General features: G+C 35.1%; 1 protein-coding gene across 1 annotated transcript in view; it reads right to left on the bottom strand.

Annotated features, from left to right (window-relative positions):
• The window catches only part of ARPP21 (cAMP regulated phosphoprotein 21), a 116,243-nt gene that overhangs the window by 73,034 nt on the left and 15,538 nt on the right, over positions 1-27,671 (bottom strand). Inside the window, 5 exon segments of the mRNA XM_017877062.1 lie at positions 533-762; positions 4,780-4,839; positions 6,663-6,700; positions 13,081-13,182; positions 15,109-15,217. Coding sequence (XP_017732551.1) covers positions 533-762; positions 4,780-4,839; positions 6,663-6,700; positions 13,081-13,182; positions 15,109-15,217 — 539 coding nt within the window.

Here is a 27,671-nt window from a genome sequence, read left to right as displayed (position 1 = left end):
ATGGTTAAAAAAAAACAGATCCAGGATTGTACTAACAGCCTTCCAATGCAAGAACAAAAGCTATTAATGTTATAATTATCTTACAGTGTGGTTTTAAGGAATAATTCATATTACTAAATTTAAAAGCAATAGCAAAGTTTTGCTAGGTAGTTACTGTAATGCAGGTGCCATGGTAATCATTTTTATATAAATAATGCAATTTAAACTTAAGTTTACTGAGTAAATTTAAATTAAGTAAGTAAACTTAAGTACTTAAATACATAAACACTTAGTCTACTGAGGTGGGTTTGAATAGCATTACATAACCTACATTTTATAGATGAGAAAACTAAAGTTTGGAGAGGTTAATAACTTGACCTAGGCACATAACTGGAAAGAGGCAGTAGCCTATTTAAATTGTACCTTCTTTCCAGCTATCCCTGTGATTAATATCATCATTATCAGTCAACTGAAAGTCAGAGAATGGTGACCATATGGCTTGTGTAGAATCCAAAAAATACCACGGGACATAAACACATTCAGTACTAACTACCTGCTTTGGACAGCTTCCCAGTACTCCTGGTACTGGAAGTACTGTCACCCCTGGTCAGCACCGTGATGCCCCCAAAACTCGCCGTCTTGGTCATGGCGGGCTTTAGATTGCGGTTGGAACTGTCGGAGTCTGTGCTGCTCCAGGCCCTTTGGTGGTCAGACCACTTGAGTTCATTTTCTGAGCTGCTCTGTCGACTCCCGGATGTTCTCCCTGAGCCATCTCTGTTGCCCCTGGAGTATGACCACCAGAAAGATGCACAGGGACAGGATTACCTTACATGAATGGTGTGGGTAGGCACAGAGCAAGGCTTTCCTTGGAAAGTCATCCGCACAAGACCCTTCCTACCAACCCTTTTCATTAAACCAGTTGCCTCCCAGTGTTACAAATATTTTGATGATGTATAGACAGATAACATCACACATAACACACAGGTTACAAACAGAAAAAACCAAACCTAGAAATGTCACATGATCCCTCTGTCGGTGAAGGAGAAACAACTAGAAAGACATGGTATAAAATGTAATTGTTAATTTTTCTTGCAAAGAGAATAGGGGGATAAGTTCTCCTGACTCAAATCAATAATTAATTAATGTTCAGAAGTAATTGTGATCTTCAGTGATTCTAAAAGTAACTCCCACAAAAGAAGACTTTTTCTCTCTCTTTAGCACAAAATAATTGTCAATGGAAAAATGCACACAGATCCAGAGAAGCTGTTAATTCATATTCCAGCTTTATGAGATACACATCTGAAATCACCAAGGCTTTGACAGATAGTGTAGAAATCATGGAAATTACTCTATTAACCTATGGTAAGAATTTTGCCCACTGAGTTTAACCTTCATGGTCAGAGGAAAGAACGCTTTAATTCTTTTCACGTAGAAAAACTTTTGAAAATAACAACAGTGTAAACACTATACACTGACACAAAACTTTCCAAGGGGAACAATGGAAATAACAAAAAAAAGCTCCTCAGGTGAAATAACACAATTGTTCAAACTTCAAATAGAAAAAGGAAGAGATCCAATAGTCAGAAGTGAAGTTTGAAGACTTTAGAGTATCTCTCAGAAACATGCAAAATTGCATGTGCTTTATAGAGAAAATTGATGAAATTTGCACTTTCATTGGTTTCCAATCTGTCTAAAGCATAATTTTGTTAATAAATTCAAAACTTTATCTGAAGATAAAAATAATGCATCAGTAAAATACCTTAAGATTTTAATGGATTATAAATAAGTAAAGGGAATATAAATCTCGATCAGTAAATATAACACCTAATTCATATTCGCAATGCGGCATATTTAAGCCTTGATTCAAATCTCTCAGACGTCATTGGTAGCTTCATTGAAAAATATTTTAAAGACAATAATGTGCTGTTGAGATGTTTGAAGTGCACACATGTGATTGAAATACTCACTGACAAAATTGTACAGACTACAAAGAAAATTTTAAGTGCTGCTTTAAATTTACTCACTCAACTTTTTCTTTTATTTCAGCCAAACATAAGAAGGTAAATTGATCCAAGAAATAAAAATGAAATAATTGATTTGTGACAGGAACTTTGTAAAGCAAAGGGAGGAAGAGGTACAGAATTTTCACAAAACAAAAAGCACTTTCGAGTGGAAGGTTAGATGAAAATACTCAGTGCCCTGCCATCCTCTATTAGTATTTTACAAACATTCTCTCTGTTCTCAGTACGACAGGGATGACTGGTTTTAGAAATAAGAACCACTTGATGAAAACCAAGTTATAGGTTTGAATGACCAGACCTTCACCAATGACCAGATGGCTTTACCTCTTAAACTCCTTTGAAATTCAAGAAAGCCATGGGAGATAGAGTGGAGAAATGGATAACCTTTTCAATGACTTGGTGTTCCATTTCTGATTGTCTTCTCTTTAAATCTCCAAATTCAACTTCATTCTTCTCCCATAATCATGATTATGTTAACCTGTCTTTTACAAACTCTAGCAAAATCATTATTTAGTAACTGTGAATGCACCAGAAATGTGACAATAATCTAATTTGCAGCTAATTTGAAATATTTATTATAGAAAAACACTGGCTTGATGATTTGGGAGGGGTGCTTAGCCTCAGAGTGCAAGATGCATGAGATGGAAGCTCTTCATATGAGGGTGATCCCTTGTTCTCATTACTAATTCTGCTTCAATTATCTCTTTAGCCATGAACTCTGCACTTCCATGGCAGGAATCCAGACTTCCTGTAAATGCCCATGTGATTGAGCCTTTTGGGTAAAGAAGGCAGTCACCACTATTTCTGGGTTCAATTTAGTGTGTTGTAGTCTATACCCTTCTCCCTTGTAGAGCTTTTTTAAGAGCTTTGAGAAGTTCCTTTAGACTTATGCCACATCGCCTGCTCAATAAGGCAACCTAAGATTTCTTTATCTTCTCTGCCTGTATCTCACTAGCTCAAATCACTGTCCTAAGCCATAATCTGTGCATTTAAAAATGAAAATTTAAGTTGCTGCTTTAGGGAGTTAGCATTAATGAGATTCAAAAATAATGTATAATTCTAATTTATGATTCCTAGGTATTTATACATTAAAACATATTTTGTACATCTCTATTTTATACTGCACTATCATCTTAACAGCGGTGAAATGAGGTCCAGTATTGAATTCCAAATCTGTTTGGGTGTGGGATCATAGGCATTGTAGAAAACCACATGCACAGGTGTCTTCCCTTCTCTCCTAAGCCCAGTCTTGGTCCTCGCCTACTGGAATCCAGGAGGATGATAGTAATGAGATATCTGGTCATTGGAACTAGCCCTCTTGTAAGTAACTAGAATTTCATCCCAAGGTAGTTATAAAGCATATCTTTTAAGCTCTGCTTCTGTGCTGATTAATACAACTGAAAATATTTATTTTCCTTTATGTCTAAATGTATCTTTTTTGCCCAGGTTAAGGATGACGTACATCTTGAATTGCTTTTACAATTTTGTGAATGACTTTGTGCTAAGTTACCTTTCTGAGTTTCTGTGCTTGGTGATTTGGGTGAGTGATGAAATCCATATTTGGGATGGCTAACCTGAGTATATGGTAGCTCTTGCTTGGGGACAGATTTGGGATTATGTAAAACTAATTGGCCTTTAGGGGACAAGAACCCATGTTTTATCTATATTGGCCTAAACAAACTAGGTCATAGTGTGTGAGCACAGGAGTAATGGTAAATTTTAGCTTTTCTCTGAGTTTTCAAAAGAAGTGCAAAGTTATTTTCTTAAATCTTCAAGTGTGAAAAAGAAAATTAATTGTCTAATGATACATAAGGAAGATTTCATAAACTTCATAGTTCAATCTAGAAAAGTGAGGGAAGTCCAAAAGAAGCTTCTGTTTTTTGTTTCCATCAAAGTGTAAGATAAATTAACTTTACTCATAATGAGTTCTAAAGTCCAGACTTATTGCAAAAACGCACTCTCTCAACATTCAATTCATCTGCTTTTCTTAGCATTTTCTTTCAAGTGGGTAAGAGTTTTTGTTGTTGTTGTTGTTCTTGTAGTAATTCCTACAATGGAGGTAAATCCTAACATTCATAAACCCCTTAACACATTAAATATATATAGTGGATACTGAGTATACTTATAGTACTGTGTACACTTCGCTCTACAATGGATGTCAGATATACATTGAATAGAGCAGTGAGAAAATGGGTATGGTTCCTCTGCTTTCACAGAGCTTCTAGTCTACTATAGAACTTTTAAAAACATTATCATCCTTTCCCCTTAGCCCACAGAGATTTTAATTTAAGTAGGTCATTATAATTGGAAGGAACCTCATCTCTTTCTTTAGAAATAAAATTCACCCTTGAAAACACACTGTTTGAAATATTATAACAGATAAAATTAAAAGTTAGTTACCCAAATAGGGCTATCATTGATTTATTTTCCAGTGTTGAGAATGTATGTATAATTGCAATCTGTCAGGGAAAATTTAACTCAGAGTAATTTACTAAAGTTAATTTGGGAAAATTAAAACAGTGTGCTACCAAAGTTAGCCCCGGAAAAGCAGAAAACTAGAAGAACCCTAATGAATTGTAGACAAAGTGATAGATTGCCAGTCGCATATCTCATACTACCCAGTATGACTTCCATACTAGCTATGTAACAAGATTTACAAAGAAATAACTGGACTTTTAAAAATAAACAGATATATTTTACACAAGTACACTAATATTTAACATTGATTCTACCACACAATCTGAAAAAAACACAGTTTAAGAAAGTAAACCATACCAACCGAAAGAGCTGTCTTTTCTTATAGGTCTCATTGCATATGTTACTGTCTTCCAAGAGCCTACTGGAAATGAAAACATGATTTTATGATATAAAACCTAAGCGTACTAAATGCCTTGTGTTAAATGGATGTGTACTCTACTACAGCACAAATCAATCCCATACAAAGATTTATTTATACTATGATGAATTTTGCCATAATAAATTAATGGCAGTTTGACAGGATTAAGATCTCTACCCTAGGATTAAGACACTGATACTAGGTAAGGGGAAAGGAAGGAAAGAGGAAGTAGAGGGAATAGAAAAGGAGAAAAGAGATTGATATAGACATAAGAGAGATTTAATCACATATATTAGTAGCGTTTTTTAGAGTAATATATTAAAACTATTCTTTATATTTTGGGATAATGAAATACTGGCATTCCAGAGGTCGGTATCCAAGAAATGTATTTATTTTTGGAGGGAAGTCACTTAATTCGATTTTTGGTTTCCAGGACCATCAAGACCTGTTAACATGTGCAATACATATATATGTGACCAATTATTGTAATGGTGAATATAATCCAATATAATATAAGGGATACTCAAATGTAAATGGATAAGATTAGGGAGGAAGATAGTGAAAATCACTGGCTAGGAGACTAGAGGATAAGGTTTCCCATGAATCTGAATTGTAAATGCTCACTTAATCTTTTTGGCAAAGATAGAGTATTTTTGGAATCCTTTAGAATCACCTGCAAGATGTCAATCCTTATAGATTATTGGTTTTACTGTAAATAGGGAACATTTGTCTAAATATATATGGACTTTGAAGTTTTCTGTGAATCCCTTTTATGTGTTTCTCAATTTTTTCTCTTCTTCTAAAAGAGATTATTCTATTAAGGGGTTTAGTCACCTTACTTGAAGATTTCCAAATGCAAATATGAATGATGGAATTTTTTAAGCCGATCATCTTTAATGCCCAGTTTAAATTTCTCTGAGTACTGGCATTTAATCAGTATCCATTTTAATCAATGGTATAGGAATACCCATTAAGCAAACCCCTGAAATAAAATTAACCACCACTTTATTTATAGACACTATATTTTCCAATCAAGTTGCCCATTTTGATGCCTCTTAAATGTGATTAGCGCAGTTAATGTGGATTCCTTAATTTGCCCTGAGTATCTGCAATTAAATCAATGGGGTATTTTAATATATATGTCAATTTAGAATGATTTTTGAAGGGTGTATATTAAGTTTGAAAAATTTTTGCTCTTATCTCCAAGATTTTCTTTAAATGTTATAAGCCATTTATTTTACAACTACCTCCCCCTACTAACTCCTATGCCAGGTAAACTGCTAAATCTAGGCCAGTTTAGATAAGATTTTCAAGGTCAAGTGTTTTATGAAGATGAATAGATTGTTTAGAATAAAAAAACTGGAAAGAATATTATTTCAATCGTTACTTGTATAGCTATATATCATTATAGGGCACAGGACGTGGCCAACAATACCAAATATATGCATCTTCTAGCGGACTACTAAATAAGCCAATGAAACTGCAAGTTCCTGTGATGTCTCAATATTTATTATTCTTAATGCCTGGTGAAAGTAATAGGAAGTTTACCTTTGCAAGGACCAGAAATTGAGACTTTAAATGAGAAAAATTTTTACAATTCTGTTTGGAATTAACTGAGGGAAAATTTTTTCCAAATTAGATAATTTTTAGATGTGTTAAATAACATATACGTGTGAATATATATGTATGTACACATAGATATATGTATTTGCTAATACATATATTCAAGTACACACTTATATATGGGATATATATTTATGAATATACAGGACACACATGACAGACGTTGTTCCTCTAAAGACATGGAAAAGTAAATTTTATTTTACCTGTTTTCCACAAAAAGGCTTTCCTGGGAGCAAACTGACTGAAAAATAAAAAAAGGCATTGGATCAGACGTTCTGGATATGCTGAGGGATCCCAAATACTTGCCTGATTTAAAACTAATTTGCCCCTAATAGGGGAAAAGAATTAAGAAAAATAGGTACAAAAGATAGAAATAAAAAAGGAAAAAGGTAGGTTAGGATTAGAAAAGTAAGCAATTCTCATGCCGCATAGGGTATTTTTCCTTCAGGGCGTCTCCAGGTTTTAGGTTTAGTCTGTTCAGCATGGAGGTCAGAAGAAGAGAAATGTGAATGAAACCGCTGGAGAAATGTGTGGCCGTCGGATTCTGGGCTAGTGGTTTCTTCTGGAGCTGCAGAGTTGCAGCCACCAACCAACAAAAGCCAAGGGAAAGGGTTCAAATCAAAGCAGAGCATGCAAACTCCATACGATCCACCTAAGAATGGGAGAGCCATAAAGCCACAATCCTGAAATTATTACCTGGTAATGATAAACTCTCATGAAATAAAGAGATTGACTGCAAGACTCTCAAAATTGAAGAAATGCCATCAATTATTAATCTTAAGAGGGGAAGGCCAGAAGACAAGCTAATTAAAAAAAAAAATCAAGCTCCATCTAATATTTCCCAGCTTTTCACATAGAAAATCAATGACTTTCTTCTTAGCTTCTATTCACCGAACATTCATTTCTCTTCTATCTTGTGTTTATGCACAATGTAGGGAGGATAAAATTCCATTACCATTACATGCTGAGGAAAGCTGGATCAAATTAAATTTAAACAAATAGAAAAGAGAAGTCTAGACAAGATATGGTGCTGTGATCCTATAATAGGGTGACTGTATTTAGGAAGTAACGCAAAACCATTTCTAAAGTACTTAAGTTTCTAAACATAAATAAATGCACATCCTGCTATATATGTAGATTTTCCAAATGATGAATAAATGATCTGTTAAAGGGATAAGTAGAAACTTAACAGGTCAATTTTAAGATAACATAAAGCTAAAGAAGTAATAATAACCTTTCAATAACCAATTATTGACTGAAAAGATTCTGCTAATGTAACCACTTCTGAGAGGCAAGCAGAATATCGGTTTCTATTTTCGTTTTGCTAGAGAAATAATTTCCTTCCACTAAGTCAAAGGGCTAGATTTAGACATGGGGTTTCCTCAGTGTTATGAGCATTTCAGTGAAGGTGTCTCTAGAATAGTTTATGCTTTAACCTTTTTGCACTTAACGTGCATCCTGAATTTCAAGTGTGCGAAAACCTCATTTAAGAAAAGCAAAAGAGACAATTAAAAGATAAAGCTTTTGGAAAATACCTTTTTTAAAAAAACTTGACATTTACATATGAAAGGGAAACAAGGAAAAACGATGTGCCATTGGCATTCCTATGAAGGGCTCTTTACAGTACACTAAATGTCCTGACTTCTTTTATTTCCTTTAATTTGGTTTTACTATTGGCTGGAGTCAAGTAAGGTATGTAAAAGAAAGTGAGGTTAGCTCAGATATATATTATGAGTTTATATGTTGCTACTTTTCAGCTCATAATTGGAAACTGGTTGATTGTGTTTACAATGTTTTGTCTGGATATTGGAATTATTGAGACTCTATTTCTCTGAAGGAGTTAATTAAAGACATAGTGACCTCTTCAGACTCAATGTAATAGCATCGGGGGAAAGTTAAGAACCCCAAACTCTGTATTAAAAAATAAGATACAAGCAAGTCAAAGATACCTTGCCCACGCCAAAGTGGTGGCTCACACTTATAATCCCAGCACTTTGGGAGGCCAAGGCAGGCAGATCGCCTGAGCTCAGGAGTTCGAGACTAGCCTGGGCAACATGGCGAAACCCTGTCTTTACAAAAAATACAAAAATTAGCAGGGCATGGTGGTGCACACCTGTGGTTCCAGCTATTGGTAGACTGAGGTGGAAGAATCACTTGAGCCCGGGAGCTAGAGGTTGCAGTGAGCCGAGATCATGCCACTGTACTCCAAGCTAGGCGACAGAGACCCTGTCTCAAAAAATTTTTTTAAAAAATAAAAAATACCTTGCCCAATAACACCTCGAGCATTTTTCTGATTTATTTGGAAAGTTTCTTAAAAATTATCTCATTATCCCCTCAACTACATTTTCATAAATAAGATAGATACAGTTATGGGCTGTGATTCAGTAGCTGATGAAAATAAACTTTTTTTTTAAGTAGTATTAATAACTTGCAAATTTTAATAGCAGAGAAAGATAAAATTGTCACAGTAATTAAGTGCAACATTCAAAGCTGTCACTTATATGCATTTTCGGATATAAAAGGCTTGCTTCTTTTTAAAAGAAGAAAAATGATTTTGCTTAATGGGTTATAGAGTTCTCTCCCACATCCCACCCTCAACTCTGGTGGCACCACATGCCCTTATCACCCATTCCCACTGAAGAGGAGTCCCAGCACATGCTAGGAGGACCACAGATGAACTCTTCACTGAACCCCTATTTATACACAAATATCTTTCAGAAATTAGCCTCCAGGCAAAACATACCTTCTCAAGTGTATTACTTTACCAATTTAACCTTCCCAAAGTCAGTTACATTGCATAGCATTAACCATAAAATAAGCCTAAATATAAAGTTTTGCCAAAGGAAAAAAGAACATTTCAAATATACTGACTACAAAAAATACATTTATTATTTGGGTACTAAATTCTAAATTGTTGTTTTGACTTACAACTATTTAGTTCTCAAATAATGAAGAAATTTGTCTTATCTCAAGATGTCAAAATTCTCAAAGTGGATTTGAATTTGTTTCTGGAAAATCCCCAAAGCAACTCACATATTTTATGTGCCTGTATACAAAAGTACTCTCTCTCTGTCTCAATCTCTCTCTGTCACACACACACACCACACACACAAACACACGCCCCTTAGACACCAAGATATATTTGGACAATATTCAAGAATGTGTCTGATTTTAAAATAAATTTGACTGTTGCTAAGTTGTAAATACTAGGAAGTATTTCTGAAGTCTCTGCTTTTACTTCAAGTAGCAAAACAATACATTTAAGCAATATTTGAACCTGTTTGAATAACTCCACTACTTAAATAATAATTGCCAAGGAAACCTGCTTTGTTAACTCTGTTTTCAAATTATGAAGAAACTAAACTAAAGACCAGCTATGAAAAAGATTAGAGTTCTGTAACATAGTTTCCTTATGCTGGATTCTTTGCATTTGTTCTCTAATTGATTTAATATACGGTAATTATCATCTTATGAAAGAATGATCTTGTGCCTCAGCTATTTGGGCACTGGTAATGATCACTTGGGGATCTGGAAGTACTAGATGAAGGTCCCCTAAAGTGTGCTGGCTTTATGTTTGTGTCAATAGAGGATACAGTAATAGTCTCTTTAAACAGTCAACCCCAATGATCCCTGCCATTTGATATTCACAACCTTGTGTGGTACTTCCCACACTGTTCCAAGGTTGATCTGAGTGTCCAAGACAATATAGCTGGGGAGACATATCATTTCCAAGATTAGGTTATAAAAGACTGTGGCTTCCATCTTGGGCTGTCTCTCTCTTTCTCTCTTAAATCACTTTCCTCAGGGGAAGCTAGTTGCCATGTCAAGAAGACATGACATGTCTTTCCTCAGGGGAAGCTAGCTGCCACGTCATGAAGACCAAACAGCCTAGAGAAGCCTACATTGTAAGGGACTGAGATCTCTAGCCTATAGCCAGTGAAGAACTGAGGCCTTCCAATAACCATGTAAGAGAGTTTGAAAGCAGATAACCACTTGATCAAGCCTTCAGATGATTGCAGCCCCAGTTGACAGCTTAACTGCAACCTCATGTAAGACTTTGAGCTAGAATCACCCAGCTAAACCACTCCCAGACTCCTGATCCATAGAAACTGTGAGTGTTTTTTGTTTGTTTTAAGCTGCCAAATCTTGGAATTTTTTTGTTATAAGACAGTAAATAGCTAACACATGGAAAATACCAGTGGTATGATTGCATATCTCTAGCAGAACTATACAGATAGAGAGAAAGACAATGGGTGTTTCTTGCCCTCTAAGAGAAAGGGTCTTAACCTTTTAAGGGTTATGGAAACTTATAAGGATATGATATACAATAGGCACCATTTCTTTAAAAAAATGCACACATGTTCATGAACATGATTTGCAAATTATGTCTGGGATTTCACTGAATCCTTCAAGCCCTTCTATAAGTATAGTCTGGGTATCTGATGCCAATTTAAACCCCTGCCCTAGGATATCAAGTTAAAAGGCATGCTAGATACAGGCTGGTCCTCCACTCAAATTAGTAAAGCCAGAAAAGCTGGCCACTAGAGAGGCTACCAAAGGGGCTCATACCTCTATTCCTACAGGGAGAAGAAGCCACAGCATTTTAAAGAAGGTTGCCAAATGATTTCATAGATTAAAAAAGCTATGGCAATAGCTTGACATTTAAGCTTTCTCACATTTAAATGTGCTTTTATTTTTTTAAAGACTGTTGATACAGCATGTGGGCACAGATGCTTCAAATAGCAACACTTGCCTAAAATGTTTAACCCAGATCCCCAGCTGTTAATCTCATTAACAAGGTTGTAGAGAAATGCAATGAATAAAGAAAGTCATGCAGACCCTGTCTCCCTGTGACCTCTCTTTGGACATGAGGGTTGGCAAATGAAATACGCAGCACAGGTGTCATCTTCATGACAGACAGGCATCAGTGACAGACTTTCTGTCACCTAGCTGTCAAGTGTCTAGCAATGTGACACAACTTGAAAAATAGCATAATATTGTTTGTGCATTTTATGTGGGGTTTGTATTTTCTTTTCAACATAACTCATTCACAAATTACTTGACCTGCCAGGACCAGAGTGTGAGGGAAAATGTGTGTGTGTGTGTGTGTGTGTGTGTGTGTGTTCACGCGTGTGTGTGTGTGTTTGAGGAGAAAGAGCAGGAGAGAGAGAATAAGAATAAAAAATGAATTAGCTTTCAAAAAAAATTATCTCTAAGAAGTTCTATGAAGGTCTTCAGACAGGAAAATGCTACTTCCCAGGCCACTGGAGGCATCCTTATCCTATTATGACTGGAATAGATCCTCTCATAACTTCAATCTTGTATCCACCAAACACAATTAAAGGCCCACCATATGTCAGGCTGTGTTTTGCATTATCTAAAATTCTGACCATAATAAAAGTCTAAGTAGCCTACCCATATGCAGAGTCTTCTAAAATTGCATCCAGACCTCCAACTATGGTAACTTCCATCTCTCTCATTCTCTCACTCTCCTAATTTCAGAGCTCTTAGCTGGATTATCCAATCATCAAAATTCTATTTCAGTGTGTTCAAGAAAGGTGGCGGGGGTTGTTGGGGGGTGGGATATAAACGTGAAAGAAGTGCAGTGGTGGAGGAAGTTGAAGCTCCCCTGCACTTTCATATTAAAGGAACCAGCACCAGCTGGAAGATCAGAGAAACTGGCTTTGGCCTGAAACTTTTCAGGACAGCAGTCTTCCTCCAAGTCAAGCACTGAAGCCTACTTCTCTGGGCTGGCTTTGTGTGGCCTCCAGAAGCAGATCATAGCAGGAGATCAGATATTCCACCAGACTCAGCAAAGCTTGCAGTGTTGGCCACAGAGTCTTACAAAGGAGCTCACGCTTCTACTTAGGCAGGGTGAAGAACACACATCATTTGAGGAGGTTGCTAAATGATCGCATGGAATGAAAACGCTATGGCAGTTGCTTGCCCTTTTCCTTGCATTTAAATCCAGGCTCTATTTTTTTTTTACCTTTTAATGTTTAATTAATTGCATTTTATCTTGACCATAGTGGGTAAAGATAAAAAATTCCAACCTTTTTTTTTGTTGTTGGGATTTGTTTTATGATTATTCCCTTGACAAACTGATCACAGATCTGATTTGAAATTGAGGAGAAACATAATCTAACTTTGGTGTAATGAAATGTCTATATTTGCTAAGAACCCAGAAAATACTCATTGTATATGGATGTGTGTGTGAGATAAACAGATTCTTTCTTCTTTGTAATTCTTTCCCCTGTACAATGTTGTTATTAAAAAGAAAACAACACTAGGTAGGTAGTCTGTTGGCTAATGTGGAGGTGAACGCATTTCTTCAAATCTGACAACCACTCTCTGTACTTAAGGTCTATATCACTGACCAAAATCACACCTCTCTATGTGTCCCCACCAGTCATATCCTAAGAACATGCCCAAACCCTTGGCTAGGTTTCTATCAGTTCCCTGAACCAGATCCTCTTCCAAAATAACCTCTAGTTTTCTTCAGTTTGATTTGTTCTTTGGCTCCAGGCTTTTTATTCCCTGCCACCTCGCTGTCTGGGAATGAGGAAGCCTTACTGCTGATGGAAGGAGTGCACTAAAGAGGCAATTAAAACAACTACTCACATCGTGTGCAAATATTCTCTCCCTCACTCTCTGATATTCCTCTTCTCTCTCTTCAATTGATTTACTTCGTCTGTCATCTCTAAATGGATGCATTCTGTTTTGCTGAACAGAAAAAAGAAATCAGGAGGGTTATCCAAGTTGTGTTGTTAGAAATCTGCGGTTAAGCAACTGTCAGCTAAGAATAATAAATGTTCACTTAAACAAATGGAGTCTGAAAAGTCTTATTCTCTCTGTTCCCTGAGGAGGCTGTGTTGGGTGCATGTACCAAGTGTGTGCATGACATGCAGTAATGAAAGGTGTTTGCTGCTGCTGGTAGGTTCCTCACTGGATGCAATAGCACAGGTGTTTCCAAATGAGTTCACCTCACTGTGCCTCAGGTATTCAGCCAATTCACATACATGGTGGCTCATCACTGATGGACTCTGTCTCTCTTGCTTACCTGTGTGCTTCTGACTCCTCAAAAGGAGGCAGAATGCTGGTGAAAAAAGAGGAAGTGGCTAGTTCAAAGTGGCTGAGGGAAGAAATCATTTTGAAAGCTTGGGGACTGGAGAAAAAGCAAGTGAGCAAAGAAAGTAATGAACAGAAAGGAAGATGTAGACACTATCACTTCACCTTCTATTTTGTGTTATTCATTCAGTGACTGATCCTATGAATTGCATTTAGCATAGAATGAACGACCTCAGGTTTACAGGCTAAAATTTAAAAACCTATTTGTTGACAAGAGTCAATACCAAGTAATGCTTCAAAGAACCCAGCATGAGGACTGTTCTTTATCCTATTTTCTGAACTACTTCCTGAATCTTAAGTCTCCTTCCATCTATTCTTTCCATTCCTCACAAACTGCTCTGCACTAACCACATCCATCCATCCATTCAACAGACACCCACTAAACATGACACAGGCACATGTTTCATAGTCAACAGGAGCCATGGTGGAGCTTGGTGGTAGTGGGAGGAAATGAGATACAAATGATGAACAAGTTTTCAAAAAGTGCGTCAGAGATGCACATACTGGCTGAATGACTCACTGAGAGTGATTAAAATGGTAACTTGAGATGCATATTGTCTTACCTTTAAAAATTCTAAAGCAAAGTCATTTTCAAAAAAATCTATTTTGATTGTCAGAGACACAAAGTATAATTGTAATGGCATTTATATGACTTTCTATTGTTATTATCATTTAAAATTTGTGGATTTTTTTTTTTTTTTTTTTTTTTTTTTGCCTTTACTTTAGCTTCTCTGGTCCACCCTGGATCCCACACCCCCATCTAAAAAAGAGATTTAGTAAAGCGTCTTTACTCCTGACCAGGGTACCACAAATAAGGCACTCTAGAACAACATAATGTTTTTGTCACAAGCAAATACCACAAAGAGGAAAAGTTCTGCTACACTTCATGCAAAACAAGCAGACAATTACATGGACAAAACATGGGAAGGAAAGGGGATAAAAGACTAAACCATGAACTTCAATTCTTTTCTGTGAAGCTTATTTTAGGATAGTTGCAAAATCCACCTCCTCAACCATAACAAGGGTTTGTTCTTTACAGCTACACCTGGTTGATCATCGGTCCGTATTGATAATCCAGCTCAAGTTTGTGCACCAACTGAAGGAACAAAGCTGTAGGGATGGAACGACTGCACCCCCCCATAAGTTTACACAGACATCGTGGAAATTGCGACTTGACAAAGCTTTACTCCACAGCTCGAGCCTGTGGCAATCCCTGACCTGCCCCCAAAGACAGCAGCAGAAACTGGCGCCAAGCACCAGCACCCACTGCAGCCAACACAGAGCCATTGCCTAAAGCAACCAGACTTTTTTTTTTTTTTTTTTTTTTTTTTTTTTTTTTTTTGCTACCCATTGAAATGCCAAAGGGGAGGCAAGGAGGAGAAGGAGGTTGGAGATAGGACAGTGGTATCAGAGGCAGGGGAGGATTGGAGGGAGGCAGGGACAACAGAGGGACGACAAGAACATCAGTCAGCCCACCTTCAAAAACAACAATGTCAGCCACTCTCAAACTTGAGAACCAACCTGATTGTCTTCTTTATCAATACTAGAGTTATCTCGCTTCAAGATAAACCGCTTCTGGGATTCTTCACCTTTTTCATCTTTTAAATGTTCACAAAACCTTTGCTCTGGTCTGCCAGCAAAGTAAAACATATCAATAAAAAAGTTTTTTCCCCTTGTTTAAAGTTATTTCTTAGTGTTGTTCTTCCCCCACAGTGTCATTTAACTTAAAAGTTTACAAGTGGTTTTGATATTAGAGTTGCTGGCAATATACAGGTAGGTAATGATATGTCACTTCACATGTTGTTAGAATACTTTTCATTGTTTTGAATTTGGGGTCTTGTTTGCTACATGCTGCTCATCACGGCTGAAATTGAGAAAAAAAATTTAAAGGCCTTCCTGTATATATTGTATAGATGTTTTCTTTAGTTATTTTGACCTCTATTATTCCTGAATTCAAATAACTTCCTGACCATATTCTCAAACAAATATACATGTTTAGAACTTGACAGTAACACATTAATTCACCAATGTCTGGAAACCGACAGAATATCTTCTATCACATCTTCCCTTTTAAGAGTCTTTGGACCGTGCAGTGAGAGAGGATCACTTAAAAACTATTTTCTGTCTCCTCCAATAACAAACGCTCTGGAATCTGATTCCAGTAGACTCTGACACCCTTGACCATGTCTTGTAAATCAGTTCAGTAATTGGAGAAACTGGAGGTATTTAGTTTAAACAACTTAATGGCTGATTAGCATGGGGAAAATGCTTCAAGCAGTTACACACTATTGATTAGTCAATTGATTTTTTTAGGTCGGCTTAATCATTTGGTATTATTAAAGGAAAGGGCTCCACTTCCTTGTTAATTTCCCACAGTTGTCATTGCAGACCAGAGAACTCAGTGAATGATCTGGACTTGGGTTCATCCACAGAGGAAGTGCTAAAACGTTTGCTTCTGATTTAGACAGTTAAAATTTATGACTCTCATTAAAGGGTCTCTGTCATATCTGATGTATTACTTCTGAAGCCTAGAAGGTTTTCTGTCCCTGCTGGGTTCATTATGCTTTGAGTCATTAGGAAGCCACTCACAGTGTCTGTTGTGTAATGTGAGTGACCAACAATTAAGAGAAACTTATCATTTACTCCTAGCTCCAAAATAAGCAAATAGCACTTTGAAAATAAAGAAGAAGTTTAAATGTATAATTCAAATGTTGCTGAGAAGCATTTTATCTTTCCTTAAATATGTGTACATAAATTGTAATAATATTGATGAGCAGACAATAGCAAAAAACTCGAATAGTATCCGTTAGAGTTTTGTAAACTGAGTATAATTTTTGGAACATGGTGTCTATATCTTATTCAATCCTTACAATAAAAGTTTGGTGCAGAAGCAAATATTTTTTGCCTCTTTTAAAGACAAGGAAACCATCCCTCCATGCTTCTTTTGATTTCACGTTTATGAATTTGCCCAGTAAGCCACAGGCATCACACAAGCCTGGTCACATCCTTCCAGAGACTGAGTTTTGTTCCTCTGTATTGTACACAGTGGGCTGAAGATCCTCAAACCCAAAAATAAAGAACCAAAATCCTCCAACAAATTATCCCAGTTTTCAATGTAAATGTTTTCCACCAAACTTAAAATGTAACCAAAAACCTGAAAGTGCTAATACGACATATTGAAATCAGTATTCTAGAGAAGTAAACTTGTACTTTACAATGAAAAGGCCATTTACAGTAGATAAATTAAACATGTTTCAGTGTAGCATAGTCACAAGACACTTCAATTTCTTATTACACTGTAAAGATATTACAGTGTAGACTTGCAGGTCCCTGTAAACACTAGCAATTCTCCAGATGTTTTTAAAGCATTCCAACATTTTCAACCAATACTTATATGTTGTTACACACTTTTTTTCCATAGCAGGTGAAATTAGGATGCTGACTTAAATACAGATGTTGATTGTATCAATACTATTTTGGTGTCTTCTAATATCCCTAAGCTCTGTAATCTGATAAACTCCAGCTAAGTGAAATGATTTACTAACTTCTAAATTTACAGAAATTTTGTTTGTATTTGTTTATAATTGTCTGTAATTGTCCATTTACAAATAAAATGATCTCAGAATGTGGACTTTCTGATTCATGAGCACAAAGTGAATTTGTTATAGATCGACTTATTGAGGTTGAAAAGCATTAAAGTGAGATTTCAGCATACTAACCAGAATTAGAATTTAAGTTTTATCTCAGTACAGACCTTGTCTTTTTTAAATACTTAAGTCTTAGTGCCTAGAACCATGCCTGGTACCTGAGAGGCATTTGGCTGAATAAATAAATTAACCAATGTATAAACAAATGAACATTTACCACAGCTATTCATAAATCACTATAATTCAGGGACAGATAAAAAGGTAACTTAATAAGATATAAAATTTTAAATCCTATAATTATAAATCAGAAGAGAAGTTGGTTAGTAGGAGTATACATTCAAATTTAGAACCTTAGTAAGATCTTTAAAAATCAGATTTGTGTTTCAATTTATATTGACCAAAATTAATCATGTTACAAAACCAAATGTTTTTGTTTGTTTTAAATCTGAGAGTGTCTCTTGGAAAGACATGGAAGTGAAAATGAAAATTTTGACTTTCCTAGTTTTGGAACTTCTCAGTTTCAAGTGTCATTGTAACTCTAAAACAGCTATTTAAACATTATTTTAAAATATCATTTCCATTTCTTTGTGGTAGTCATTTATTTGTTTTCATATATTTAGAAAAAAATGCATCTACAACATAACTAAAAGTAATCAAAAGGCTTATTCTAATNTTATTAATCCTTTTATATTTTCCAGAAATATTGAATGATCATAGAGTAAATATTAGAATTTTGCTTAAAAAATCAAGTGAATCTAATAAAATTTTTCTAGGTTGATTTTATAGAGAATTGTTTATGATTATAGCACTAAAGAGCAATTTGGCAGTTTAAACTCATGCAAACTGAGGCATATACCTGAAGTACTGCAAGTGATTAAACTAAAAATTACTGGTAATGTACCATTATATTATAGCTTTGAAAACTGAACTCCCTTTCACAGTTAATTTACCACCATAGCAATATTATTTCTAAGCAATAAAATGAATGGAACTAAAACAATGTATTGTAGACCTTTATTTAAAATGGTAATGGGTAACTTTTAATGTATTAATATGTGAATATAATTGGATGAAAACATTCTCAAAACTGCAAAAGGTTGTGGTATTTATTAAATCAATGATGACTAGACTTTACTATATATTTTACAGCCCTGCATCATTCATGCCTAACTTCTTTTTCTGGTAGATTTTAGTACCTATGGTATTATTTCTATCTTTCTCATATTATCATCAAAAAAGCATGGAAAATAAATGTAATGGTCATTCTAGGTGAAAAATACTTTCTTCTTCTGAAGGTAAAATATGTTTTTCCACAATTTGTAGCACGTAACTACTGTGAAACTTATTGTTCATGTGTAGTGAATAGCACTGGCATTTCTGGTCAATTTCTTGGCAACCCCTATCAAACCTTTGAAAAGTCAGAATTAATTCTTCATTGTTCCTTAATTAAGCATAGCTCATGAATTGAGAAGCAGTGTGGCTGAGTGAAGATAATCAAACTCTTGTCTTCTAATCATTCAGTTCCAATTTTAGTTTTTTTCCCTTGAAGCTTGAAATAGATGAGTACCTATTATTATTACTGTTTTTAATCTTTCTTACCTTGAAGTATTTTAATAATTTATCTTACTGCCAGGTTCTTAAGACCAGATTTATTACTTTTCTTCCAAATAGTTAACCTTAATCCTTCCCTTATTTTCCAAACATAAATGAAGAATTTAATTCTACTGAATATGTAGAGTCATAGAGAGAAGTCTTGAATTTCCCCCTGAGTAACTGAAAAGTGGTTATCAGTATGTATGCGTATCTCAACAAATAAAAGTTTCTATGCACAACAGTATAAAATATGTTTATGGTGTAAGACACCTATCAAAAGCATTTTAATAGTCAAACAAATTAGAGAAATCTAATGACATTGTTCCCTTAATATTTCAAACATTTTCAATTAAAATATGCACATTTTGGATGTATTTTATTGAAAATAGGAAAGTCCTATGTTCTTCTTTTTAAATAAGTGTATCTCACAATTTGCATTATCAGTTTGTCATTTTATACCACTTCATTTTCTTTTAAATGAGACTATTATACCTTATAAACTTAATATGTGCAGTACTAAGTAGCCAATGTTCTTTATTAGCATCTTTCAAACTCTTGTTCCAAATTTTGTAACACCCTTGGAAAATTCATTTTATTCTTCTCTGCTTCTATAGTGTACTGTATATATAAGCAGAGGCATGCAAACCAACTCTCTGACTCTCTTTTAACATAAGACTTTTCATGAACAACAACATTAAGCACAACATTTAAAAACAACATGCATTTGTAAGACATCTCTTACACTGGCACCTCTGCTCTGGCAAACAATTTGGCTATGTAGATTTGGAGACTTAAACATTTTAAAATATTTTGTCTTAACAAAGTGGTTCCATTTTAAATAATGAATCCAAAGAAAATAATAAATGAATGCAGAGTTCTATCATTCACAACAGCAAAATAGTGAAAATCTATAGTAGATTAGGTAAGCAATTTAAGGTATGTAATGTATGATATGTGGCTCTATAAAATTATATCCAATAATATTGAGTAACACAGAAAAGCAATTAAAAATGTAGATTGATTTGATCATATTTATATTGAAACTATAATATATAAGAATAATAATGTTAGGAGTAAGTATGTCTCATGGTGGGATAACAGGAAATTTTACTTTAAACCTTTTATATATTTGTGATTATGAAAATAATTATTATTTTATAACAACAAAATAATGAAAATTATTAGCTTAAAAGATAGAAAACAATTCAACAACTTAGTAGTGGTTTGCACCCAATTACTGGATAATAGATAATTAAAATATTCACACACTTTGGATATTTAGAAAATATTCTTTCATAGCATATATTACAATCACCTAAAATAGGCATTAGATATTTTGTTTTGTCAAACCAATTCTCAATTGTTCCACTGCACTGCTACTTTTTAAAACACCAGATTTTTTTTTTTTTTTTTTTTTTTTTTTTTTTTTTTTTTCTGAGACGGAGTCTCGCTCTGTCACCCAGGCTGGAGTGCAGTGGCGCAATCTCGGCTCACTGCAAGCTCCGCCTCCTGGGTTCACGCCATTCTCCTGCCTCAGCTTCCCGAGTAGCTGGGATTACAGGCGCCCACCATCACGCCCAGCTATTTTTTTTGTATTTTTAGTAGAGACGGGATTTCACCGTGTTGACCAGGATGGTCTCTATCTCCTGACCTCGTGATCCTCCCACCTCGGCCTCCCAAAGTGCTGGGATTACAGGCGTGAGCCACCGCGCCCGGCCAAAAATACCAGATTTAATTATGCTTTCTGCTTCTAAGGCCCTCTAGTATATGTAAACCACTCCTACCGTGCCACTCACTCTTTTTATTGCTATGTCCTTTTTGATCTATATGTATAAAAACATCCATTTACTAATGATAATATAAGGATAATAACTAAATAATACTGTCCACTCTGAAGATCCCTTTTTTCTTATCCATAGGAGAAGACCAAATAATGATATTATAGAAAAAGATTACAAGGATANGCGCCCGGCCAAAATACCAGATTTAATTATGCTTTCTGCTTCTAAGGCCCTCTAGTATATGTAAACCACTCCTACCGTGCCACTCACTCTTTTATTGCTATGTCCTTTTGATCTATATGTATAAAACATCCATTTACTAATGATAATATAAGGATAATAACTAAATAATACTGTCCACTCTGAAGATCCCTTTTTTCTTATCCATAGGAGAAGACCAAATAATGATATTATAGAAAAAGATTACAAGGATAAGAAAAAAAGGGGAAAACATGAAGTTTTAAAAAGGGAAAGTAATCACATGCAATTAAGACCTGGTATATTATATACTAGGTTTGTGAGCTTGATTATATTGAACGTGGTGTTGGCAACAGCACATAACAGTCACACACGTCAGATAGATATACTTAGCTTAACAAAACAGACTTATTTCTTCAAATTTACCTATACATTTAGAATTTCCACAAATGAAAAATTATGTCTACAACAGAAAATTACTTTATAGAATGACAATTCTTCTAAATGATATGCTGATGATCTTATATGAATTATCTATGAAATACTGTGCACATATATTTTAAAATATGAGGATAACATCAAATATGTGCCTAGGTTCTTGAACTTATTAAAACATTTCAAGTTTTACATGGAGATCATTTTACAGATTATTTGGCCACTATGTAAAACTTGAAATGTTTTGGATTAGCCTAAAATTGACGATTCCACCAAATAGCAACCATTGATTGATTCATCATCAATCTCAATCATGATTAAGATTTAGGATTAGCCTAGGACAATTTTAGCCGCCTTAAACTTTCAAAAACTCTAGGGTACATGTGCACAGCATGCAGGTTTGTTACATAGGTATACATGTGCTATGTTGGCTTGCTGCACCCATCAACTCATCATTTATATTAGGTATTTTTCCTAATGCTCTTCCTCCCCCAGCCCTCCACCCCTAGACATGTACCCTAGAACTTAAAGTATAATAAAAAAATAAAATAAAATTTTCAAAAACTCCAGTGGTATCTTCTAAGTAAACCTATAAACAAATAATCTAGTGTTAATCTACAAATGTGATATTTGGTTCAATATATTTGATCATGTACTTCTCTCTGGTGCTACTTTGACAGAAGAGCACAACACTTTGCATGCTGAATTCACTTCCAACAGTGAATTGATGATGAGTGATTTCTTCTTCGTCTCCAGGGTACTAATTTCTTGCAAGTTTTCTAATCTCAGGCTTTTCTTATCAGTGGTAATAAACTGAATAAAATCAGGGCTAGATTATTGGTGTACTTTTTTTTTCTTTAAATTCTCCATCCTTCCATTTCAGTGCTACAATAACATTAAATGATAGCAGCATTAACACATACAATGACTCAAAGTTCCACTCCCTTAAAACAACCATTGAATTTTAATACATAACCTAATTTCTTTATATGAAATGGACATGAACTAGCATACTGTATTTGAAATAGCAATAGTTTCAATAACTAAAATAGTTTTAAGAATACAGACATAACACTGAGAATCAAGCCTAAAAACAGTTATGTCTTTTCAGCTCTGCAGCTTACTGTGCGACTTTTCGCAACATACTTAACCTCCCAGAGGGAGAAGGCTGTTGTTTGGTTTCTTGTAAAAAAAATAGAAAATATAACACTTAACTTGCTTGGGAGGATTACATAGATGCACAATAATGCAAGTAAGCTACCAAGCCCAGTGCTAGGCACTAGGAAAGCACTTAAATGAATTTTATAAACTATTGTTACACCGTTCATATTTTTTTGAGTAGAAAAAATCTAAAGGCACAACAATGATTATTGATCCAAAATTTTCCTTAGCGTTAACCTTAAGTAGGATAGATATAATCTGTATTATAATACTGAAACAATGGATTGACCTGTGTATTTCCAAATACAGTAGTCATATTTTTCTGAAAGTGATATTTCCTTTGGAAACTGTTGAATATAATTGTTACTGTTGTTGTTTGTTGTTTTTCTTTTTTGAGACAAAAGGCTTTTCGTTTATATATTGTGATGTTGTATAAAAAAGTATTCCATTGAAGCCCATATGCAAATACAGTATTTCAATCCCGATGAAGGCACAGTTACTAGTGTAGTTTACTTGATAGAGAATTGCCAAATATTTTTGGTACGTGTAAATAAAAGCTATATATATATATTTTTTCATTTTCCTGGCTTGAAGCCCAGAAGGTGGGAAGTGAAGATTGGGAAGTTAAAGGCTAAGCTCCTCTGAGAATTCTGTGGTACCTGAAGGGCTGTACATTGGAAGAAGTCAGGTTGTGGGATAAAATGTGTTACATAAATGTGCACTGCTCTTGGTAGATCCCAATTTATTGTTTGAAGAGTTGTACTGAACATTAAAACATGTTATTATTATTATTATAATATTCATTCTACATAACCAGACTCTCACCTTCAAGTATTCTCTAAAACTTCCCAAACTATAAGTGCAAAAATGACTGTCAGCCCTACAGGAGGATTTATAAGAAACAAGGAAACCCTCAGGTACTGGGCATAATTCTGCTGCCTATAGCAAGCACAGATGCAGATTGAGGAAATTGAGTCACAATAATCTTGATTCTTCCAAAACTATTATACATTTAGGACAATACTATATGCAGTAGGTATATAGATGATGAACTTTTAACTTCTAAACTGTATGATACACAATATGTATTTACACACACAGACACTCTTGTAGTTACACACTATTATATTCACACACATACACACACACAGTCTTGATCAAAATTGTCATGGCTTCTCAAATAAACCATGAAAAGAATTAACATGTGCTATAGCCTATACTTCTTATGTTCAAAGCACAGTACTGAACACTTGAGAAATGATTTTCAGCTGACATAATTTAAGAACATGAAACAGTTTTGTGTCACTTCTAAGTACGCCAAGGCAATTATGAATCCAATGTGTCTGGTGATTCTGGAGACTTTTTTTTTTCTGGCATCATGGTTTTGTCATCTATCTTAGTACTGATGTTTAATTTGGTTCTGTGCTCAATTTTAAAGGCAATAAAATGCAAATTTGAATTTTTATAAGTGAATCAATAGGTATGAGTTAAAGAACCGTGCTTGGTTTACTTCTCTTTAGTTTTCATCATTGTTTGAGAGTATTAAGCCTATTAATGCTAATTCCTCTTTCCCTAACTTTAGGAGAGGAGTCATGGCTGAGTGACAGTAGCACTGAATTTTTATCTTGGTCTTCTGTGAATTGACTAGATAAGATCAGAGATGGATCTCAGTTTTCTCTCCTGTAAAATGGTTTAGCTTTATCTACCTAGGATGTCATGAGCAAAATAGATAAATAAATAAATAAAATTATTAAACATATCATGATTCCACAGATAATCTCTATAAAAATGTCATATGAAGCACACTATGTTATAGAATGTATATACATGTTTCATTTCCAAAATAGTTAATTATACATTCACACACAAAGGCCCATAAATAATTTCAAGTAGGGAAAGTAATACCACAAACGTATGTTCCTTCTTATGGTATATTTCTGGTATTTACCTATGTCATCTACAGAATCTTATATTCTCTGAGGTATTTGAGAATAATAATATGGAGAAAATATAATATTTGAAGAAAATGACATGGAGTTTGACCAGTGTCAACAAATAAGTCTCATTTTGAGCCTGAGTATAGATTTAAAAACGAAGTGTCTTGCTCAGTAAATAGTTTCATAGTTTTCCTGAGAACAATGTGATTCTTAGGTTTTCTGATCTTTGGCAACTAGTCAGATGATTTTCACTGCCATTTCTGTAAAAACTGCAGAGTAAATTTACCATGTTTAGAAATGACAGGATGCCAACCAACCACTCATAGATTTTTAAGAGGCACTTAAATAAATTGATGCTTGGTCTTCTTCAGGGATGATTAAGGGAGCATCCACATCAGGATGCTGCTCAGTTTATTCACAGAGCCACGCACATTTCCAGCCAAAGGAAGATAAATATAATAAACATGGAAGGAAAAGCATGTTTTGCTTTATTTTGTTTTGTTATAAATGTACTTAATCACCTGCAGGGAGTGAAATGCTTAAGGGCCAAACACCAAGGATTCTCATTTTCAGCTTTCGCCTCTTCAGAAAACTAAGCACAGTAGACATTCTGTGACCTTGGCATACTGCTCTCCACTGTTGTCTGGGTCTACCCACGGAGAAAGTGGAAAGTCCCACGATCCTTCTTGTTGATGTAATAATAACTATCCATCACTTCAGGGGTTCTTGATAAAATCAATTGGTCTCCATTGCTCTATCTACAGGGAAGCTTTATTTAGTTCTAGAATGAGTTTCATGGCTTTTATGATTTACCAAACAGCCAACTCAGTTAGTCATCCTTTCTGGAACATACAACAAACAAACTGCCATAGTCACTACCCACCACTCATCACTCCAGGCAAAATATCCAGGCTCACACTTCTCAGGATCACTGGATATGTCCTTGGGCACTTAAGGTATAGCCTCAAACCAATGCCTTTGGGCCACTATTTTTGTTTCAGTTTCTAGGGCCTGTATCCACTCTCTTTCAGTGGATTTGCTATTTCCTTTCTTTGCTCTGCACTGTCAGAGCAGGGGATTTGAGGCAATGACAGTGGGCGGATGTGAAAGACAAGAGAAAAAATGTTCAAGAGGTGACAATCTTTTAACATGAAAATTATCTGGGATGAGTTAAACAGTTCCTCTGACATATGCAAAAACATTCAGATATACATGGGATTCTCATTGCCTGCGGCTCATCTTGGCTTTTTGGAAAACAGTTATGCAAGAGGATGGTTTCTAATCTCCAATGGTACACTCTAAGTGTGCATCCTTTCTCTGGGATGAAGAAGAGGAAGGTAAAAATATATCTAAAAGAACAACAATAAACTGCTTCGTGCCAAACACAGAATATGAGTAAAAAAGAGAGAAACTGAAGATCAGAAAGTGAGAGAAAAAGAAGGACAAAATTTCTTACACAGAAAGACACATATATTTGTGGCATTTAAAATATTTTGATAAGATCACTATTCATATTTTTAGCCTAAATCCTAAATATAAAAAATGTAACATTATGTAGAGTAAATACATTATAAATATCATTTATAATATCAAAATAACATGGACCCTAATGCCTTCACCCTAGCAAGGGTCTCATTCATCATCATCACCTAACCTGACAGCTGACAAAAAATTCCATCAAAAAATAAAAAGTGTCAGGGCAAAACATATTTCTGGCAATCTACAATGGGATAGAAGACAGGAACTAACTAAAGGTGAAGGAACACAATGTGGAGGGCCTCTCAGCTCAGAGACTCCATTTGTTAGAGGAGTCCCAGCTGTTAAGAACCAATTTGTAGATCAAAAGGCGTTGTTGGAGGCTACTGGTCACATACACAAATCTGTTCTTACTCTGGTTAGCTCTGAGCACCAACAAAAATGCAGTGCTGTGGAGGAAAGGTGACTTCCTTTACTAATTCTCTAAAGTGCATCAGTTTGCTCAGGTGACAGTACCACCTTGAACTGTTCCCCAAATGAACACAAATATTACTTCCTTCTTTTCATAAATGTTATTCTTAACTCCAGCCCCATGCCTTGGTGACAGCAGCACTCACCCAAGTCTTTATACTCTTGGTCATTTCCTCTCGAATATATCCCATTAGTCAATACCAGACCTGCCTTTCGAAAGTATCATGTTATGCACATCAAGTCTCATGTTCTAAAGCTCTAAGAGCTGCCTGCCTTCAAGATTCTATTCAATCTTATGTAGCCTTCCACTGTCATTGACAATATCATTGTCTCCATATTTGCCTCCAGCCAGTACAGCATTATTTTAAAGTCTCCTGGATTTGAGGTCAAATACCCTGAATTAGCATCCTGCTGCTACTGTGCAGCAGTGTGACTTTAGACAATTCACTAATTTCCCTTCGGTACATATTCTCTTCAGTAAAGTTAGAAAAATAATTTTAAAAAATTCTTTTCATTAGGTGGCTGTGAGAACCTAACACAACCATCTCAACAAAATGCCCAGCTCTTAGTAAATGCTCCAAAAATGTAGATATTATTATCTCATGTTCGTTTATAGCCCATACTCCCGTTTGCCATGTATCCCCCTCCTCACTATGTTTGTTTAAGTCTTACCCTTTCTCAAAGTCTTCCTAAATGCCTATTTGAACCATGAAATGGATGGGCAGGTAGTCCCCAATGAATCTGCTATATACGTTCTGCTAGATATTTGATACAGTGTTCCTTCAATTATGGAGCGATTCTCTAGATATCTGTTACGTGTCTACTTTGGGTCTACAAAGAGTTGCACTACATTTTTCAAGTTTTAAGAAGACTGAGATTCCGAAGTTATTCCTCCATCTATAACCATAGCGTAAAACGTTTGAGGACAAGAATCCTATCTCGTAATTTTTTGTGTGATCACCGACACTGAAGTCTGTTGTTGGTGAGTTGTAGTTGCTGGAAATGTTTTCAGTGTCTGGAAAGTTTTGTCTGTGTATATTATATGACTGCAAAAACATAACATCTCTGCTCTTATCAGGTAAGATTTACAGAAACCTGGAATGTATTAATGTAAAATCTCTATACAGTTGACTTTACTTCAACTATCTTTCCATCTTGTCTCATTGCTTCTCACTGCACCTAATGCTCTTGTAGATGTGGCATAAATCCATGGAGTTGAACAATCAGATTGCTGTGGCAGTAATTTTGTAATAACAAAATAAATAGGTTCACCCCCTTATGAACATAATTAATAAATGTGGCTTTTCATTCTTAGAATAAAAGAGTGAAATGCAGTAAAGCTTAACTTTTATATTTATTTAAACTTCATATTTATTTAAACTTTA

The sequence above is a fragment of the Rhinopithecus bieti genome, unplaced genomic scaffold (assembly GCF_001698545.2).
Source record: "Rhinopithecus bieti isolate Rb0 unplaced genomic scaffold, ASM169854v2 scaffold_10524, whole genome shotgun sequence".
NCBI classification, from domain to species: Eukaryota; Metazoa; Chordata; class Mammalia; order Primates; family Cercopithecidae; genus Rhinopithecus; species Rhinopithecus bieti.
Note: the sequence above shows the minus strand (reverse complement) of the source record. Positions and strands in the feature narration are given on the sequence as shown.